Genomic DNA, 20898 nt, shown 5'->3' on the forward strand with positions numbered 1-20898 from the left:
TATATATTTATGTATCTGTCATCTAAAAAAATAAAAACAGAAAAAGTGAACATTAAAAGTGTAGTAGTGTTTCAAACATATACTCTAGAAATTTAAAGTGAAACAATCAGCAGGGAATTTGATATTACCCTACAGACAGCTGCTCCTTGGATAACAATGACCCATTTCCCCCCAAAAATGAATTACTCTCACATTAAAATATGTAAAACCAATAAACTAATACAAAATCCTACAAAACTTTGTTACATTGTGGAAACAAGCAAAAGCTGTATTAGACTATGATATACATGAAAAACAACAAAAAAATCAAAAGTAAAATGATTAGTTTAGAAACTGCTAAAAAGTTAATGCTGTTCCTTTATCTACTATTCCTATTTTTTTCCTTAATAAATACAATGTTTAAATTCTGTATTGTAGCTGAATGATATTACACAGCCAATTAAATGCAGCGGTCTTCAAAGTAGGAGTCAAAGTTCACACATCATGAGACTGGCCATTTAACAATAACTATTCCATACAGAAGAGTGAAATTAAGAATACTTTAAAAGAAGAAAAGAAAAAGAAAAAACCTTTCTTAAAGCAAGAAATCCAAACGTACTCAAATAGCACATGTCGGAATAAGTACAATATATACTTATATAACAATTTTTAATGTTTATGAACATACATGTTTTCACCTGAGGATATCTAATATCTTTTGAAAACAATTTTTAGAACTACTATTTTTTGAGCCCTAACACGACAGCTTGTCCTGAATCAACAGAAAACGTTATATTTAGAAATTCTGCAGTTTAAGAAAAAAGCATTGAAGTTTATCAGATTCCATCAATGAGCAGGATAACAACAACTTAACAGTTTGACCAAATTAAATCATTCTGTAGTGTTTTCATTTAATAAAAAGGCACAATCCACAGGCTGTTCAAAACCAAAACTTCCCTACAATTTCTCCACTCATCCTCATTCTGACCACACAGCGTCTCTTTTCAATTCAAACCATGCATTCTAGAGCTCCCTTTCTCACCCCTCACAAACCTTAGTGGAATGAAGGGCATTAAAAGTAAGTAAACAACCAATAAATGTAACTATGTTACTGAGTCATGTGGGGAGGAGGGCAACATGCAGAGAAAATGGCTAAGTTGTTCAAGTTGGTAAAGCAGACTTTGTTCCATAAACTTTCCAAGAACACTGGTAGAATGCTTCATTTTTAATTCATTCAATCCCACTTAAAATTTACCTGCTGGCAGCAATTTGACTAGGTTATTTTTTGCTCTCACAAAATGCCATTTTTATTAACACATCAAGGAAAAATATAAATATGTTCAGCTTGACATTCTGTCTTAATATTTTGAAGATGAAGCTCATGTAAAGTGCAAAAGAAAGCTCTGTGACCGCTTATAGGGGCAGGGTGATAAAAGCTGAAAAATATTTGAACGAGGGATTCTGGCACATTTATATTGTAAGGAGTAAATGCAGGCACGTTAGGTCCTAACATTGATAATACTAACATCATCAGGACTTGTATAAACTGAATCCTCTCTGATAATACAGTCAGCATTCACTGGGTACTGACAATGTCAAAAGACAGTTCTGAGTTTTCCATAACTCATTTCTTTTAATCCTCAGAACAACCCATGAGGTATGGACTGTCATTTCTCCACTTCACAAATGAAGAAACTGAGGCAGGCACAGACAAGTTCAACAGCTTACCCAAGGGAACCCATCTTACAAACCACTGAAGCAGGCTGGTAAATTAGAAAATCTTATTCTAGAGCCTATACTCAAGACCCACATGACTGCTTAGGTCTAGAAAATTCTACCATTTATAACTTTAGTGTTTACCCCTCCTAAAAAAAAACTCTGACAGACATGGATATAGTCAATGTGTGTTCTCCCATAACACTCTTTACTTACTTCTCCACTTACATTTTTCTTGATATACTGCAATTGCTTCCATAACGTCTGTCTCCCGCAGACTATAAGCTTAATGAGGACAAGAGCCATATGTGTCTTGTCCATTATTAAATTTCTAGAAGCTAGCACTATCTAGTATATACAAAGTATTTAATAATATTTCATGAAGGACTGTACATTTTTAAATGGCTTAAAAGATCTGTTCTCTCTACTGCCAATCAAAAATTTCCATTAATAACTACAAATATTGACAATTCACCATCAATACAATAGCTAATATGTATTCAGTTTTCACTATCCTAGGTTCAGCGCTAATTTATTTATATTCCGTTACTCAATAGCCACAATCTCTTTCTTTCCTTTTTTTTGTGCAGAAGAAGAAAATGAAATTCAGAGAGGTTAAGAAACTAGCCCTATATGCCACAGCTAGTGAAATATGCAGTCAGGAACTAAACATAGACATCTGGCTCTAAAGTCTATGCTATACACTACCTTGAAATAGGGGCAATTTTCAAACTGCTAAATTCTCAGTTTAAAGTGAATTGGAAAATGTTGGTAATAAAAATGATCTCCATTCTGTAATCTTTTAAAAATATCTTAATATATCTTTTTTTAAATTGTACAGTGGTAGAGTTAAAATAAGAAAGAATAAACTATATTCGCCTCTAATTTTATTCAAAATTTATAAAATATTTTAGAATCCTTAAAAATATTACATCTGATTTTAAAATGGTGAGAGGGTGAATGAAGAATGAGGAAAAGAGTTTAAATTGTTTTCACTGAGATAACTGACTTCTAGCACTTTTTATAAAGAGCACACATTGTAGTTCTAAATATGAATTCCAATCTAACAAAATATACGGTGCTTTTACAGTGCTACACTAGATAGACGTTATAATTAATATTTATATTAATAATTATAATTAATATTTTTAGATTATTACCTGCAAAAAATTTGGTACTTATGAGCATCTGCAGAGTAAACTTCATGGATAAATTGTTAATACTTCGTTGCATTAAGGAAGCTCTATATTCTCAACTAGTACCAAACAGCTCCCTCTGCAAGACAAATCATTATGGCTCAGATTGTTCCTGATCACAGATTAGATGTCCTAGAAATCTAAGCCAATTAAAAAAAACCTCCATGAATTTGGTACACCAAAACTTGAACTTGATAGGTATCCACTTCTAACAAATCTAATTATAGTCTTAAGTGATTTTATAAAGGACAATGCTCTAATAACTGTCTTAAAATCTGTATTTAATCTGAATCTAATCATGAGGACACAATCAGACAAATCCAGATTGTGAGATACTATGTGAAGCAAATGTCTGGGACTCTTCAAAAATGTTGATGTCGATGCCAAGACAAAAAGATTGAAGGGTACTACTTACAATTAAAAGTGACCTAGAGAGATATGACAAGTAAATAAAATATCTGATGCTTGACTTGATCCCGGATTTAAAAAAAAAAAAAAGGGTGAAAAAGACATTACTGGGGCAGTTAGGAAATGTAGATATGGACTATATCAAATAATATCACTGTGTTGGGGTGCCTGGGTGGCTCAGTCAGTTAAGCATCTGACTCTTGATTTCAGCTCAGGTCATGATCTCCCCCCCGCCACCGTTCATGGTTCCAAGTACCACATTGGGCTCCATGCTGACAGTGCAGGGCCTGCCTGAGATTCTCTTTTCCTCTCCCTCTGCTCCTCCCCTGCTTGTGTTCTCTCTCTCTCAATAAATAAACAAAACTTGTAAAAAATCGTAATAAAAAACAATAATATCACTGAATTAATGTTACTTTCTTGGCTGTGCTAATGTTATTGTGGTTATGTTGGAGAATGTCCTGGTTCTTAGAAGTGTTAGTCTGCAATGTGCTTGCAAATGAATCAGAAAAAAGAAAGAGAAAGTAAAAGGACCTAAATTTAATAAACAGCAAAACTTGGTGAAAAGTCTAAAGTATATGGATGTTCATTGTACTACTCTCGGCACTTTTCTATTGATCTTGATTTTTTTTAATAAAAAAAGAAAAGGAAACAATAAGAAAAGCTCTATATTTGAATACTTGTGACATGTTTTAGATCATTAGGAAGTTTTCAGTTGCAGCAAATGTAAAGTCAAAAATCTTCTGGGCTGGTGAGTTAGCTCCGCCATCATGATCTGTAAGTGCCTAAACGTTAACATAAAGAGCAGTCCTAAAATAATCATGCCTGAACCTAAACCACCAATTTTGGTGATGTTTTAGCTGGCAAAAGGTAAACAGTGATACTTTTTAATGATTATTCTCCTATTGATAACATGATAAATTATAAAAATCTTTTATCCTACCCTTTTTCCTGCATTCACCACTTCCTCACATTATTTTATTCATATTGATGTGTACCTTCATCTTGTCAAACAAATTAGTTACAAAGTAAGTATTTGCTAAATATTTTTAAAGGAACAAATCAAGATGGAAATGTTTCTGTGTCATCACTCTACATGTAGATGTGCTACTAACTCATAGTGAAAGCATATAAAATTATCTGCTAATTTAACTCTTTCAGTTAATCTGGGATGACTTTTCGAGTTAAGTCAACCCAGAGGGCCCAATGGAATGCTGTGTTGCTCAATATCTGCAAAGGCAATCCATTTATGAAAGGGGGCCATTAATGATAGACAGCCTTAACATGCTTCAAATGAAGATAACCTCTGCTATGCAGTTATACCAAACTCTAGGGGCTCAAATGGGACACTTTACAGGTACTCGAGCAGATCCAAAAGTGTTTCCTGAGGAAAATTCCTGCTTTGTCTCCATGAACTCCTAAACCTAGAGTCAATTTAAGGACAGAAGTGGGAGTGCCCTCAATCTAGGCAAGAATACAACTCAGTCAAGAACTGATTGTTCCTCATCTCTTAGCAACAGCCTGGATGTAACAACTGTTATTTAAAGGAGATAGTTTAAGGGACATGTTAGCCTTTTCTTAGATCTCTGCCAATATCCTTTCACCAGGAAATCTACATACCTGGCAAACATTAGTTTAGCTACTTATAGAAATGCCTTCCTTCACTAAGTTAGTTATCATTCAATATTCTTTCTCTTATCTGGTCTCTACTAAAAATGGCAATGTAAAGAATGCCTTATGAATTTTCTACAATACTTCTATTGGAGACAATTTAAGGACTCAAAACATATTACTCTCTCACATCAGGGTCCTGCAAAACAATTGTGTTTACCAATAAAATGTTAGGCTTTTTTTTTTTGTCAGAAAATGGTACTCGTTAACCTTATGACTGTCAGGTTAAAAAGAGTATTCTTAGCCAAGGTTTTGGGAAGAATTATCTTCCCTTATTTTATCCACTTGCCTATTTATGTGCACACATACATTAACATATATATAGTGTATACAGTGTATATATACACATATATATATAGTGTACATAATATAGGTGTAACATATAATTTTATAACATATGTATATATTTTTATATAACAAACATATGTATTATATATGTACAATATGTAAAACATATGGAATTCTATGACATGAATATTTTCTTTTTAATATTTATAATCCTTTTAGCAAGTACATGAAGTTCTACTAAATCCTGTACAAAACACTGGCTTCAATATTATTTATTAAGTACTGGATATTTATATATCAGTATATAGTCCAATGTTATTTGCCATCTTTGCTGTGTTATGTGAAATATTCTTGGAATCTTTCCCCATTATTAAGTGTAGAAAGATTACTTAGTTTATTACATGAGTAGTAAAGTGACCAAAAAGATGGGAATTATTATATCCCCATTTCACAGGTAAAGAAATTATGACACAGAAACTTTACGTAACTTGCCAAAATCACATAGCTAATAACAGTGGAGTTGTAGAATAAATTAAAGCAGTCTGACTCCAAAACCCACCCATAAGTACAGTTATATGGTTTCTCCCTGACCAGGTATCAAGAAATCAAAGAAACCACCAGAAGCTTCAGCCATATCTACATATGGAAAAATACTTAAAAGATCAAAAATTAAAACAGAGATCCAATATAGGTTCAGTTCAAACCTATATTAACATACACTATTTTAAGAGTAAAACTGAAAAATCCAATAGAATAAAACCACGAGGTTCATTTCCATTCCCAAATGCCTTACTGTCCCCAGGAATCTTCAGTCTTTTAATAGTCCCATTATTTTACCATACCTGATTGAGTTCTCTACTCAAATTTAGCAACACCCTGGCCCACTATCCTATAAAAGCAGTATGTCATGACTACAAGTTAGATCAAAGGATTAAGATCGTATTAATTCTATCATTATTTACCAGCTTCTCACAAGGTTTCCATATTAATTTCACCACTGAAGATGTGAACACTGACATATTTAAAAATTACTATAAAGAGGTGTCCTGCCCATTAAGAGAGCAAAAACAGGGGCGCCTGGGTGGCTCAGTTGGTTAAGCATCCGACTTCGGCTCAGGTCATGATCTCGTGGTTTGTGAGTTCAAGCCCCACGTCAGGCTCTGTGCTGACAACTCAGAGCCTGGAGCCTGCTTCAGATTCTGTGTTTCCCTCTCTCCCCGCTCACATTCTGTCTCTCACTTAAAAATAAATAAACCATTTTAAAAAATTAAAAAAGATAGCAAAGCCAATCGGATAAACTTTCTGAGCAAAGATACTGCCTGTCCATAAAGACATTATTTCAATAGGAAGTACCCTGTAAAGGACTTAAGAAAGAGATATTTGAGAGATCTTACATAGCTATACTTCTCACAATAAAGAAATTGCCATCTATAATGTGCACTGGAAATTGGTATGTCTTAAAAATAGTTTCAAGAAGCCTTTACCAATAAACCCTTTATGTAACTGTCCACATATCTGGCTATCCACCTGCTAGCACATCACCTTGTGCCATGAATGAATGAATGGATTCAGATAGGAGAGATTAGAAGTTTGTATCACAATCATTGTATATTATGTGTGTACAGTGTCTGAAATTTTATAATAATTATTCACCAACTAAAATAATTCCTGACATAGTAGGCATTTGAAATACATTTGTTGAATGAATGCAGAAATTTCTGCCACTTAAATAATAGATTCTAACGCTCTGGAAGCACGTTTTGTTGTTGTTGTTGTTGTTGTTGTTGTTGTTGTTTTTGTTGTTTACCTATATCAATACTGAAATTTGATGGCTAAGAGTCAGGTCTTTGGAACTGGACTGTTTGGGTTTGTATACTAGCTCTGCCCTTTGTTACCTGAGAAATTAGGCAACTCTCTTTCCTTCATTTTCTTCTTTGTGGAAAAGGGAGAACAAATGAGATTTTTGTGAGGCTAAGGCTGGCACAGCATAAGTACATACTGAATGTCATTGCTATCTTTATATATATCTCTATTAGTGTATCTCTATCTGTACAGAGATAGAGCTTGGATCACATCTTGTGGGTCAATTTTAGAAACTGTGTGTAGTATCAGCTGGGATGCAAAAGGGGAAGGTATTCCTAGCCAGCCACAAACTTCTTTAAACCCAGTGGAGAAATGACAGATACACATGGTGGCATTTCAAAAGGTAAATATAATTGTCCTTTTAAACATATAATCTCTAAAATAACCCATACAATCCTTAAGCAAACATCTTCCTTTCTATTATAACTCCACGGAAATTTGAAGAAACTGACAGAATTCATTGGGTAAATGATATAAAGATCTGTGCAAGTCAGTGTTACTACCAAGGCTTTTTCAAAAGCAATAAAACATCACCTTCTTATAGAAGAAAGCTTAAAAAGGAGGACAGTTAATAAACACTTAACTCTTTCTGGTTCATTGTTACCCTACTGAGCTGTGGACTACTAGAATCCAGATACAGACAGAAGTTTTAATTTTCCTCGCTCCATGGAAGAGAAGAGAACTATGCTGTCCCATAGAAATATAATGTGAGCCACAAATAAGAGCCACACACAGTAATTTGAAATTTCCAGTTGACACATTAAAAAAGTAAAACGAAACAGGTGAAAATAACTGTAACAACATATTTTATGTAAGTCAGTATAGCAAAATACTGTCATTTCAAAACATAATCAATATTTAAAAAAAATCTTAGTAAGATATTTTACATCGTTTCTTTTCAACCAAGTCTTCAAAATCCAGTGTGTTTTTTATACTTACAGCAAATCTGAATTCAAATTAGCCCCATTTCAAGTTCCTGTCATGTAGCTAGTGGCTACCATATTGGAAAGCACAGATATAGAGGGATTCTAAGAGCATTTCCTTTTACAATTTTCCTAAATCACAGACTTCTTTTTCAAAAACTAAAAGACAATATATCATTGGTAAATCATACAACCTAGACATATCCATAATCTAACACATTCTAATAGCTCAATTTTCCGAATATTTGGAAATGCAAATATATTTCAGCCAAGGAAAAGAAAATAGGTCAAATTACTTAGTCAAAATGTATTTTTGGCTTACTATGTGCTAAGTAACAGTCTATTATAGCTTTTACCAACTACTCCATAAATTTAAAAGCTTATAGTATATAATACTTGCCAATATTCTTTTATTGAGGACTTCTCCCATACCTTTAAGGTAAATGAAATGGGTCAAATAATTAGACTTTGACTATAATTTCCTATCTATAGAATATGTTTCCCTTACTGAACTAGTGATGAAACAGCACTGGCCTGATTTAATACTATAAATTCAGAACAAATGGGAAAGCATTAAATTCAGAAGTGCTTCTGGACCATTAACTTCCATGCTGATTTGACATGCACCATAGTATTCAGGCAACAGACTCAGGAATATAACCTATTCCTAAAGCAAACAGTATTTTATCTCATAACCATCTGGGATTCTCATCCTAAGGGCTACTTGTGTAGTGTTGTCTGGTATATTTTAATATCCTGAGGTGTGGAACTAAGACCTACTTTATTAGCAAAACCCATTTTTGCTAGAAAAAGAAGACCGACATAGAGGAGATTATAGAGGGCACAAAATTTTGGCTGAGGCCCTTGTTTTCATTATTTAGTTGAAGAAAATCATTGGTTATATATGCTTTCAAAACCCTATGGTTTTTCTAAGGTACCAATAAAAGTGATACCATTCATAACGTGGACAGTGGTCTCTTTCATATATTGCCTATAGTCGCAAACTTAAGTGCCAAGCAGATGGTTGAAATCTGTTTTGTATAAAATGTGTGCTTTTTTTCCCCCAACTGTGTTCTTTGTATTCATATTCAGCCTAGGTTTTAGCCATCAAAACACTGGCACTATGTCGATCATTAGCAGCATTTTAGACAACTGGCAACTAAGGTATTCACTGTTCTCCACAAAATGTTCAGCTAATATTTCCCAGATGTATAATTAAGGCAAAAGATCATCTTCTTAAATTGGTATAGCACTTTGGATGGCTTCTGGCTTTCAACAGATTATATCAGTGGAAAACAATTTTATATCAAAAACAAAGGTTCTGTTTCTTGGATGTTTTTGTTTGCCTGTTACACAGCTGCCCATAAAAAAGAAATCTATAAATTTGCTCAAGCTTCAACTCGCCATCTAAGAAATAGGTAGCTAATGCAAAACTCCTCATGTTACTTTTACTACGAAAATCTATGATGTACTATATTTGCATTGATAACTGTCTTCAAGTTATTTAATATTTTCCAATATCCAAAGTATTTGTACAAATAATGCTTTACAAAGCAGTAAATAGTGTGTATGGCTGTTTTTACTCAACAAAAAAATCATTCTTTTTTTCATTGTCCAATAACTTTTATATAAAATAATTCATTTTTATGATAATACACAAATAAATGAATTTTAATTTGCATAAAGCATAGGACTATGTTAAATCAGGAAATTCGTTATTTTAATGCTAGATATACTGACACTTGCAAAAACAACTTTCAGTGTATCATATTTCCTATATATAAAAGGGAAAGAGATGTGCTTTTCAGATATTTTGTTATTAGCAGTAAGCAGAAGAAAATGTACTATACTGCTGTTATTTAGGTATAAGTTACCTGGATCAATAGTCCTAAGTGCATTTAATTATAGTTGTATTTACTATAAAATTTTTAAAAAGTCAATAAATCTTATAGGCATTATTTCATACGCTAACAACTATGTTTATCAAACAAAAATATACAATTCTTTCAAAGTCTGAATTCAGTGGTTTGCATTCAGAGATATCCAAATATTTTTTACAAATTTTCATAAGCTTAAAATGACTCCTTACAATTAGGGGATAAATAATTTTATACTCATTTTAAAGCCCATTTTATAACTGCATGGCTGAAACCCAAAGAATTTAAATGACTTCTACATCACAAAGTTTTAATTCTTGATTTAGAAGCTGTAGGAACATACGCCAAATTTGTATATCACTAAATGCTGTATTATAAAATGTATTAGCAGGAAGTTGCCCAACTGGACGATTTCCAGATTTTCTTTCTTATTTAACAGTAGGATATTTGCACATTTCCCTTTGGTCCTAGTTCTAAATGTAGTTCTGGTTCAGTAAGGTCCTTTTCTGTTTGTTTTGTCTTGTTTTGTTTTACAACCTTTATATCGGTACCAGGAGAATAAGAGAGTAACACCCATTCTTTATTCCTAAAAGTGGCAGGAATAGAATAAAAAATTTCTACATCACACTCATTAAGCAAATAATTAATTCTAACAAAGGGCCAAATCCTATGTTACCCTAAATACACAAATATATATTTAAAACATACACCTCATTTGTACAAGGACTTTGTCATACCATAGCCATATTTTCAAAGTGCATACAATACAGAAAGTCCTTGGATACGTAGTTAAAAGATTATGTTGCTGATGGTATAACTACACTTTTTTTCCCCCAAACATTGTGTTATAAAAAAAATGCAGTCTGCCGAATGTAACATATTAACAATATGTGAAGCTTGCCTTCTCAGATAATATAGCTTTTTAAGTACATCTTTCATTGTTCTACTCCTTGCTTCACAGAGTTTAACATTCCTTTTCTTGAAATTGCCAGTCACTAACTAATGCATATAAAATTGGTTGTCATGATCCTAATAGTTGCCTAAATTATTTTAAGAAGCACCTAAAGTCTTTCTTTGGACTATTTGTAATCTTAATCTTGCCACTTTCCTGCCCAGTGTTTTATTTACTTATATAAAGACACAGACTGTCCATAAGCTCCCGTGTTGTCCTGAGGCTCTACTCTCTAACCTTTTCTTTTTGTTTTTTTTTTAATCTTATGCTTGTAAATACTTTCAGCTCTTTGACCCAAAATGCCACTCTCTCTCATGCTTTTCATATTACCCCATAGTTCCCTGTTCAATAGTCCATATATAATTTATTTTTCATGATATTGATAATAGTTGAGGATGATGATCTGATGCACCTGGAAGTTTCAACCACATAAAATATGAATCTTCTCTTTGAAACATTCAGCTTCAAAATAGTTCATAGCAAATTTGTGAACTTGATCCTAAATAAGAATTATACATAGTACTTAGATTTCAAACTCCTAAAATGTACTATGGTTACTTGTTCCTGCACTCAACTGAAAGGTAAATTGAGAAATGATTCCACTCGTAAAGGCTGGTCATTCTTGCATCAGTGCAAAAATTCTGACCACTAGAGTAAGGAGATAGGGATGTCTCAAAGGAGCTCAAAGTGATGAAATTTTAAAGGTGAGAGATTTAGAAACTATCCAGCCCATCTTCACATTTTACAGATGCATACACTAAGACCCAAAAATTCTTCCTAGTCCATAGGGAAGAGCTAGAACTTGAGATGTTACACCCAGCTAATAACACTCTCCACATGGTTTACTTATGAAAAAACCAAAATTAGTAAAGATACTGACACATGTAAATTTCTACCAGAAAAAGAGGAAACCATTTGATGTGTTAGAGAAATACTCACAATCCACAAAATATTGTTCATTTGATCCGTATGCCTTAGGCCTCTGACACTCAACTTTCTCATCTTTATCCAAAATCTCAAATATCCTTAAATTTTATTCAAGCATCCCTTGAGCCACCAGACTTCTTGAATTCAAATTTTCTCTTCAATATGCATGACAATGCTACCCTCAGATTTCAAAAGCTAGAACACTAGTATATTTATTCTTCACAAAAGTGTTAGTGGCTCCCACTTATCTTTTAGTTTACTTATAAAAGTCCATATATTCTGCTCCTTTACTTTGATTCTTTACACTGCTATTAGGATCTTTTGGATATGCTTTTCTTTCTCTAAAAGAATGCTTTTAAACCACTAATTATTTCTAAACTCTTTATAGGTCAAATTGGATCCATTTTATTTTTCCAGTAATGTTAATTTTTTAGAGGCAAATATACAACCATATTTATATCCCATAATCCTTAGGGCTCTAAAAACAATAGCTCTTCCTTCTATTTTCTATATTCTAACTATGTTTAGGGCTGGAGGGAAATACAAGTTCTTTCCTGAGAAATGGCATTCAGTGTTATCCTTGGTTTTCTACTCCTAGGCGTTGTATGATTAATGGTACTTGGAATATTACATAAACGTTTTCTTCACATCCTGATGATATTATGGGAGAGATGATGATCTGAATCTGACATTGTACATTTAGTTATCACTCATTCAAAGATGAATTAATAAATGAATCAGAAATTGAATAGTTTGATCATCACTTCATTCCTTTCTCTACTAAAGGGTATATATTATCTAATGAATCTTCAACATAGATCTCTTGTAGTGAAGGTGAAAAAGAAGAAATAAGAACGTTAATTTTATGGGACATACATATTCCTGTAAACTGTTTTCCAACATATGACGAAACTCAACAGCAAATAAGGAGGGGGAGCATGAAACAAAGAGACATCAGGAAAAGAGCAAAAATAAAGTCTTTGGACTTTGTAAATTATTGCCCAACAAATCTGGCCCAGGTAAATAACCCAAAGAAATAATAGAAGGCAAACAAGTAAGACCTTAACTCTGGAATCAGAATAAAAATGTTTTAGAACTTTGTCAAGCAGCCTATAGTGGCTGTGAATGAAAAAGCATAGCATAAATAAAGCATTATTTTTTTAAATATTATGTTCTCAGGTGAAGGGTATTTCTCATTTTCAAAGTGTGTGTTTCTTTTTCATTACAATGTTCTTTTATTAGATAAGTATAAAGTTGTTTAAAATGACAACTCAACAGCTCCTATATGAAAGTTCTACAACCACTTCCCAAACAAACTATCCTCTTGGCATACTGATCCTAATTAATATAAAAAACTAAATAAAAGCAGAAACAAAAACAAAAAACAAAAAAAAACAAACAAATCCAAAATCACTAATAAAGTAAATCGTTTACTACATTTTAAAATAAATTTTGATTAAAAATGTATCAACCAAACACCATTTGGGCCTGTCTTTTTTGTCTTTTTTTACTACTAGATTAAAAAAAATATATATATATACACACACACACACACACACACACACACACACACATATCAACAAGCAAAGCAGTTTAACCCTTTCCCTTCTTTTCCCAGTAGTGTTCCTGAAGCCCTTAAGGAGAAGATACGTCCTTTCTAAAATTGCTTCTCAGTGTCCCAACTGATCTAACTCTCTTAAGTTGCCAGTATAAAAACCTTGTAAGGCTTTGAGGATGCTTTTTTTTTTTTTGGCCCAGACAGTAAATTTTATTTCTCCATATAACATCTATTCTGACTGTATCTGATTCTTAGGTTTCAATGTGACAGAAAAGATTGGGATGGGTAGGGGAGGCACATGTGCACAGAACATAATATAAAAGTCTCTGCATCTCCACAATGAGAAATATTAAAAATGAAGCTACTAATACATTTTTAAGAAAGATCATATTTTCTGTTTCTCAACATTTTCTTTTTTGAAAAACACATTCTTTCAAAGATGTGAAGAGCAGAAATAGAACGCTGTTACATATGAAAGTTTCAATGGATTTGCTGCCAGCAGCTTTTCTTTATAGTGTTCCTCTTACCTACAGTATGTGTTGGCACTGGCAGGTAGCCCTAATTCGTTAGTAGCCAAATTATTTTTGTCCCTGAAGTACGAGAAATCTCCATAGCACATGAATGAGACATGGTTTACTAGTTTACACACATTTTTATAACTCCAAGAAACCAAAACTCATTCACAAATGCTTTCATTTCAGCACAGAGAAGGGCTACAGAATACTAGAGATACCTACTTTGAATTCCTGTTCCACTCTCCATGAGAAAATAAAGAGGAAAAAAAATACTTTTAACTTCAATAAAAAAAAAAACTTTGGTCCTTAATGCAAGAAAAACAAACAGCTTTCTGTTCATCACACTCCACATTTCAATAAAGTCAAAATATTTCAGTATAAGGTCTTAAGAAAAAATGTCATTTAGTAATAAACCTAAATGTCTTCAGATAAGAATTCATCATGACGGCACAGCAGGTATAGATAATGTGGTTCACAACTAGCATCCTCATATTTCATGATTACCAGCTCCATGTATATACTGTTACACCATCTTCAGTAAGTAATAGAGAAAAAATAGGAAGAAAAAATAAGGAACACTTAGAAATAAACATATAACACAAGTGATGATTCAGCCATAGCAAAAAAAAAAAAAGTCTCTGAATTCTAAGGCAAGACAAAAGTAAATATATTAACACTAAAGAGCCAAGTGACTGAAATGTTACTTAGATAAAAGATTTAAAATACAATGAGACGAGTTCAGGTTTGAATTGATTTAAGGTTCAACACTGACTTCAAATGCCTATGGACATCTACAAGCTTTTGGTTTTAATTTTCCTTCTGTCATGTTTTATGGGTAAAAGTCCTTAAACTACCTTGTAATAGATTAATTACTTTCAAGCTGGGTGACAAAAGGGCATAATGACCGGAAAATGATACAAAAGAAACAGAAGAAGCATGTTAACAAGTTTATCAACAAACCTGGGAAATTCTCATGAAGTACAGATTAAGGTTCAGTGGTTCCAAACTGGCAGCATTCAAGTTGGGTTCATATTTGGGTTTTTTGTTTTGTTTGTTTTTTTAAACCACCTGTCCTAAAACGACATTGTTTATGCTAATTATCTTTGTTTACGCCACAATTCTGTTTGTTTACCACATTCTTTTAAAATACCATATCCCTATAAACAGTTCTCACCAGAATTCTTCTAAATCTTGTTTCGGTCTGGTCCTTCTCGGCAGCCCACTGAGCAGAACGCAGCTCTACAATGAAGGCGCAAGAGCTGGGAACAAGTTTGAGTCTCTGACTCCTCAGGCTGGCAAAGGCAGGGAGTACTGCTGAGGTTTTACTCTCAGGCTCCAAGGGAAAAGGATACTGAATGTGTAGAAATGCAACACCCCCCTATTGGACAAGCAGAACCATACGCCACAGGATCTCCAGAGATGTATGAACTCTCAACTAGTAAGTGAAGGGAAGAATAGATAATGCTAAAGGGAAAGGCATGCAGTTTTCAAACTGCAGGAGAAAACACAGAAATCAGAAAGCATAACAAGTCTTCTCCTGAACCATGATCAGTTCCTGCTTAAAATGAAGGAATATGAAGCATTCTCCTAAAGTGTCCCAAATAAACACTATTCACTTAAGCAAGATACTAACAGTCCTTATTTTTTTTTCTTCTCTAGCAATATCATTTGATGGTGTTCACTTATAGAGCATTTGATCTTTATATTTAATATAAATGATGATGCTATCAATCAATGAAAAGGACACAAGGAGAGAATGAATGAAGTAAGGAAGAATTTGCTATGTTGTAGTCCATTTCCTGTTCAATAGATATTTTCCACTAACAGGACGATGTTTCATGTTTTGGTCAAATCTTTGAACATCTTTTTACCTGATTGCCATCATCTGGGTCAGACACCTGACATATTAAATTGTATGTGAGTTAGTATAAGAGAGATATGCAGATTGGTTTATTTCCCATGCTGCTAGTTAACCTTATTGAACTTATAAATGAACAACAAATTATGGAAGAAAGCAAAAATCCATCCATTATACTTTTTCAGCTAATCTCTAAAAAGGGAGATGTTCAATCTACATAATACACATTGGCATTATACATACTGCCATTAGGTGTTTGGAGAATTGACAGTGGGAAGAACAGACAATAAAGATCAGACTTCATCCATGAATGTAATTTTGCTTTTTAAATTCATGTGAAATCGCTTCTAATTCTATAGAGGAGTAACGTACTAAAGTATTAGAGCTGGTCTTGTTATTTGCCTCTCAGGTACGATGCATACACAGATTTTAGTTAAAAGCTCCCTAAGAACAGGTAAATACGTTACCATGTTATCTTAGGCTTATTATATTTGAGAAACATAAGATAAGAAAAGAACACATCAACATGTAAAGTAATCATAACATTCACACATTTCTGTATCTGTCAACTTGCTAAACACTGAGCAGCACACAGTGCCACCTGACATTTAACCCTTAATTGTTCTCGGTGATCAGTCAGGTCTCCTGCTATGTCTTCAGGATAGTACTAGCGTGTGACTGTGATAGAAGTATAGTGTGTCCAGTGTTTCAGGTAAGGTTTATTCCGAATAGCTGAATTAACTTGCAAATTATTGAGACAGCAATTAAAACCTATAATCAGCGGTAGACACCCCTTCCTCTACAAAGTAGCAATAAAAAATAAATAAAATGAATTAAGGCATGTATCACAATATCCTAAAAATACAACATCAAACTTATAGGTTTACAGTTGTGATAAGGTTGACAGATGTGAACAGATAACTTTCCTTTGATTCACACCTAGAGGTCACCTCCTGACTTGAATGCACTGATCACTCATAAAGTTTCTAACTAAGCTGAATAAATATGTCTGGGTAATAAATATTTTATTACTATGGCCAAACTTTACGTAATTCAAGTACCGCTAATGTAAGAGATATTCTTGCGGTCCGCTAATAGTAATTTTACATGGTAATTACAAAACAGCTTTTCACAGTACCTGATGTATATTTCTGTCTTTAGAAAAAAAGCACTTAAAATTTTCCTGATGTCAAAAATTATTTCTTTAGTCAACATGACTACAAAAAATTTTGATGGGAATATAGAGCAAATAAGTTAGAATTTTACTGCAGAAGGTTCTACTCCTGTAGTGGTCTTTTCAACATGTACAAAATAGACAGTCTGTTGTTTGTACCCGTTTTGAGAGAAGCAAAGAGGTGATACTATAAGCTTAATTTGCTTCATCCCACTACCTTTAATCCCAACTTTTTTCCTAGACATTATCAGCCTGTCTTCGTAAGCAATCATCTTACACTTGCTTTTTAATTAACTCTCTAACATAAAGCGATGAGAAAGTCTAACAAGTAGCTTAGTCATAAAACTATTACACTATAATCAAATAGGATAAATATAAATATAAAGGAAATAATAACACAATACTATTGATAGTATTAAAATTTGGTTTTTTATTCATCAGAAACAAGATAAAATTGATCTTTAAGGCAAATATTTTAAATATTTTCATTCTAGGAATATGAAAAAAAAGAGTATTCTGAAAAGAAAAACCTTATGTCTTGATTTTTTATTATCACACTTTCTTTTAAAAATTTTAGGAGAGTTCAAGTGTTCTTTGTCATGATGCTATTAGTGACATTTAGATCATGTTGCCAGTTATGTTTCCTCTAAATAGTATAATGTAAAAGACATTGCTTACAAATAATGTCTCAGAACATACTTTGCCTATTCACCCACACCTGAGAATTGTGCTTTTCATTACTCATAATCAGTTATGACAGTGATGCTTAAAAATGAAAATAAAATATTTCTACTTGTTTACTTTTTAGAATCACTCTTCAATTTGTTCTACCTCCTGAACATTTTTTTTTAACAATGAAACTGTTACGACTTCTGAATTATTTAACAAGTGCTTATTAGTCTGACAGCATTGACCATGTTCATTTCTAGGGCTGATAATACAGACATAACCAATCTAAATCCAAATTTTGATCCTGATATTTAAGTTTTGAATATCCCTTGAAGTTCAAAATAGTCTACAGGTTGAAAAGAATAACAGAAGATGGATAGGACTCTACCAATGAAGTTAGAAAAAAAGATCACATAAAACTTCCAAAATATATGAACCCAAAGCCACTTATTTATAGCCTCTAGAGCAAACTACTTTATTTCATAAAGAAATGTAAAAGTTTTCTTTTCAGATTTCTGACTAAGTTTGAGTGAATAACTCATCTATGGCAGGTAAGCAAACAGAATAAAAATTAACACTCAATGGAAATGACCTGCTTATTCAATGAAAGTTGCAATAGTTGAAAAGAAAAAAAAAGCTGACTATATGTGACAGTGCAGTTATAGCAAATATACCTCCTTTGGAGAATATAAATATTCAATATTAAGTCTGCAAGATATACTCTATGTGGGTGACTATAGATACTCACTCGTACAAATTCAGTGTAAACAAATAATAATGAATTACTGAGATTTTTGTCTGTATTACCAATTACAACCACAGGGGAAATTATTAAGAAATTGTATATTGTATGATGTTTAAAAAATTATTTCAGCTACTAATATTTCCAAATATTCTGTCTATACTAATAACTCTATTGATGATCAGTTGCTTATTTAATTAGCCAGCAAGAAAAGCATGCCTTTGGGTGACAATAAAATGAAATTCTCACCAGGAGTAAAAAAAAAAAAAAAAGTTAAGAGATTTGAACATCAGAATAGTAAAGGGAAAAGTTTAGTTCAAAAGAGATAATTGAAAAAAATACAAATAAAGTTCACAGCAGGAAAGCTTGCCTATATAGAGAAATAGGTTACAGCCTGTTAATATGTAACTACCTTTTTATAAGAACAGTCTGTTAACAGGCTTACAAATCAGACTCAGAGTTTTATTTTCAAAAAGTATATAGAGTTGAAGGTAATCATGTGCTACTCTGTGCACGCTAGAAAAATTACTGTGGTATACATATTACAAACTGCAACACCAAGAATTAGTATGTCCCAATGTAAATAACTTCAGTATCTACATACGAGACAGGCTATATGTGCAAACAAAAGCTAACTATTTTAAGGAGTTAATATACAGAACTTTGAAAAAAATTAATTCAAGATTGTTAAGAAAGCTCAACCATTCACTGGAATTATCTTGTGAAGATGCACCCTAATTAAAAAAAAAAAAAGAGGAGGAAGAAGAGATGAAATGAAAGAAAGAAGACAGTATTAAAGTATACATGTTAGCTATTTTACTTTCTTCCTTGATCTGATGTTGGCTACTCTAATATGTGACCACATTCAAGCATTATTTTATTCTCAATACCCTTCTTCTCTTCCATTGCTTCACTTCTAGAATGTTTTAATCTTTGTCCTTTCTTTTTTCGTCTTTTCATATCAAATTCAGTCGTTTGAGCGATGAACAGCTTGACTTAGCATATTTTTAACCAGCTGGTCTAGCACCTAGCTTGCATTGCATAGTCAGATACAACAAATGTTTATACAGAAGGTAGCTTTCATGAAAATGAAAAAAAGCCTGGGTATCATGCATCCTGGCTTTTTTTAGCTTTTTTTTTTAATTCACCATACAGAATACAAAGTTTGAATTCTTTTTAATGGCAAACAAAATTCTATTTATAGTTCCAAAAAATGAACTTATGCTGGGATAAGAACTCAAATTTAAAAACTGCAATGTGTACTTATAGGAACACGAAGAGGGCTAACATTTTTTCAAAGCCCTGTTTTACTTGCAACAACATCAAATGGAAGGATATTACACACATTTCTCTAAATAGGAACTACTTAATTACAAATACACTTCTTCTCATCATAGCAAAAGGGAAAAATACAGTAAATCAAAATTAGTTTAAGACAACTAGCACAAAAAGTAGCTACTAAAACTTAGAAAGGGATCATCCGCATTTCCCTTTTCTTGACGTTTCCAGAGTACTATACTGATACACTGCTGTGATGTTAAATTTTCTTTAAAAAAAATCTGCTCTCTTATATCAACAAAAGGTCATGTGCTTTACTAGGCAGCTTCCAAAGTTTTACGGAAGGATCAAATAGGAACTTATAGCCTCTGTTTTAACCACCACTGAACCCTTCTGTCACCCCAGAAATTAGGAGACAGAGATATTGAAAATGGTAACACTCTGCACAAAAGCATTTAAAAAGGTGAAGAAGGGGAGAAAAATATCAATGAAGGAAGAAAGTAAGAGAGGGAATGAGAAAGAGAAAACCAGCGAGTGGAAGCGAGAGAGATGCTTAATGTTCATTTAATTTCCTGTTATAGGACACAACCTAAAAACATTAACAGAAATCTCGGAGACTTTGCCAATCAGTTCAATTTGGTCCGGGCAATCACAACAAAAATCAGCTAACAAGACTGCAGAAGCACTAGCTAAAAGCTTTTCTAACAAACACGTTTTAGGGAAGCATCTTCCAATTGATTCAGAGATGACTGTAAAATGAGAGTTGTACTTCAATATATTAGGGGGGAAAACTGTACTCACCTTTCAAACTCCTGAGGTAAATCAGGGTCAGTAAGCATGCTGGAAAAGCACAATTTCCCTTTGTCACAGCAGCCACCTATGATCGTCTCCAACTGAACCTGTCAAGTGAGTCCAAACCTTCTAAACCAATTGATTTTCTCTCTCTTCCCTTCTCTTCTCTCCCTCTCTCCCTCCCTCCCTCTCTCCCTCTCTCTCAATCTTTCTCTCTCTCTCTCTCTCACTCTCTCTCTCTCTCTCTCCCCCTCTTCCCCCCCCCCCCCACCCTCCTCTCCCTCTCCTAGGACTCCTTGACCAGTCTCTTAAAGGGGTAGCGCACTTCCAGCAGCGGGGTCTGGCTGCTCCCCCCTCCGCGGGAGCCGCGCTCGGCTGCAAGGCACTAGACAACCTCAGGGTGCCTGTCCTTTCCTTTTAATTCGCTCTTCTAGACATCACCGAATGTGAGAAGTCAACTCATTTAACACGTCTCCCATACTCTCTCTCCTCTAAATAATAAGTCACACATACAC

The 20898-nt window shown here is 33.4% G+C and overlaps 1 protein-coding gene across 40 annotated transcripts in view; it reads right to left on the bottom strand.

The window, feature by feature from the left end:
• Positions 1-20898, bottom strand: part of SOX5 (SRY-box transcription factor 5) — a 1008244-nt gene that overhangs the window by 388760 nt on the left and 598586 nt on the right. For 6 of the 40 annotated variants that reach the window (XM_027035744.2, XM_027035748.2, XM_053226014.1 and 3 more), the window contains exon 1: positions 20393-20577. The exons of 30 other annotated variants lie outside the window; for them this stretch is intronic. In XM_027035744.2, the coding sequence (XP_026891545.2) occupies positions 20393-20430 (38 nt within the window). In that variant the 5' untranslated portion in view covers positions 20431-20577. 4 more of the 40 variants (XM_027035745.2, XM_027035737.2, XM_027035735.2 and 1 more) reach the window with 2 other exon arrangements.

The sequence above is a fragment of the Acinonyx jubatus genome, chromosome B4 (genome assembly GCF_027475565.1).
Source record: "Acinonyx jubatus isolate Ajub_Pintada_27869175 chromosome B4, VMU_Ajub_asm_v1.0, whole genome shotgun sequence".
Classification (NCBI taxonomy): Eukaryota; Metazoa; Chordata; class Mammalia; order Carnivora; family Felidae; genus Acinonyx; species Acinonyx jubatus.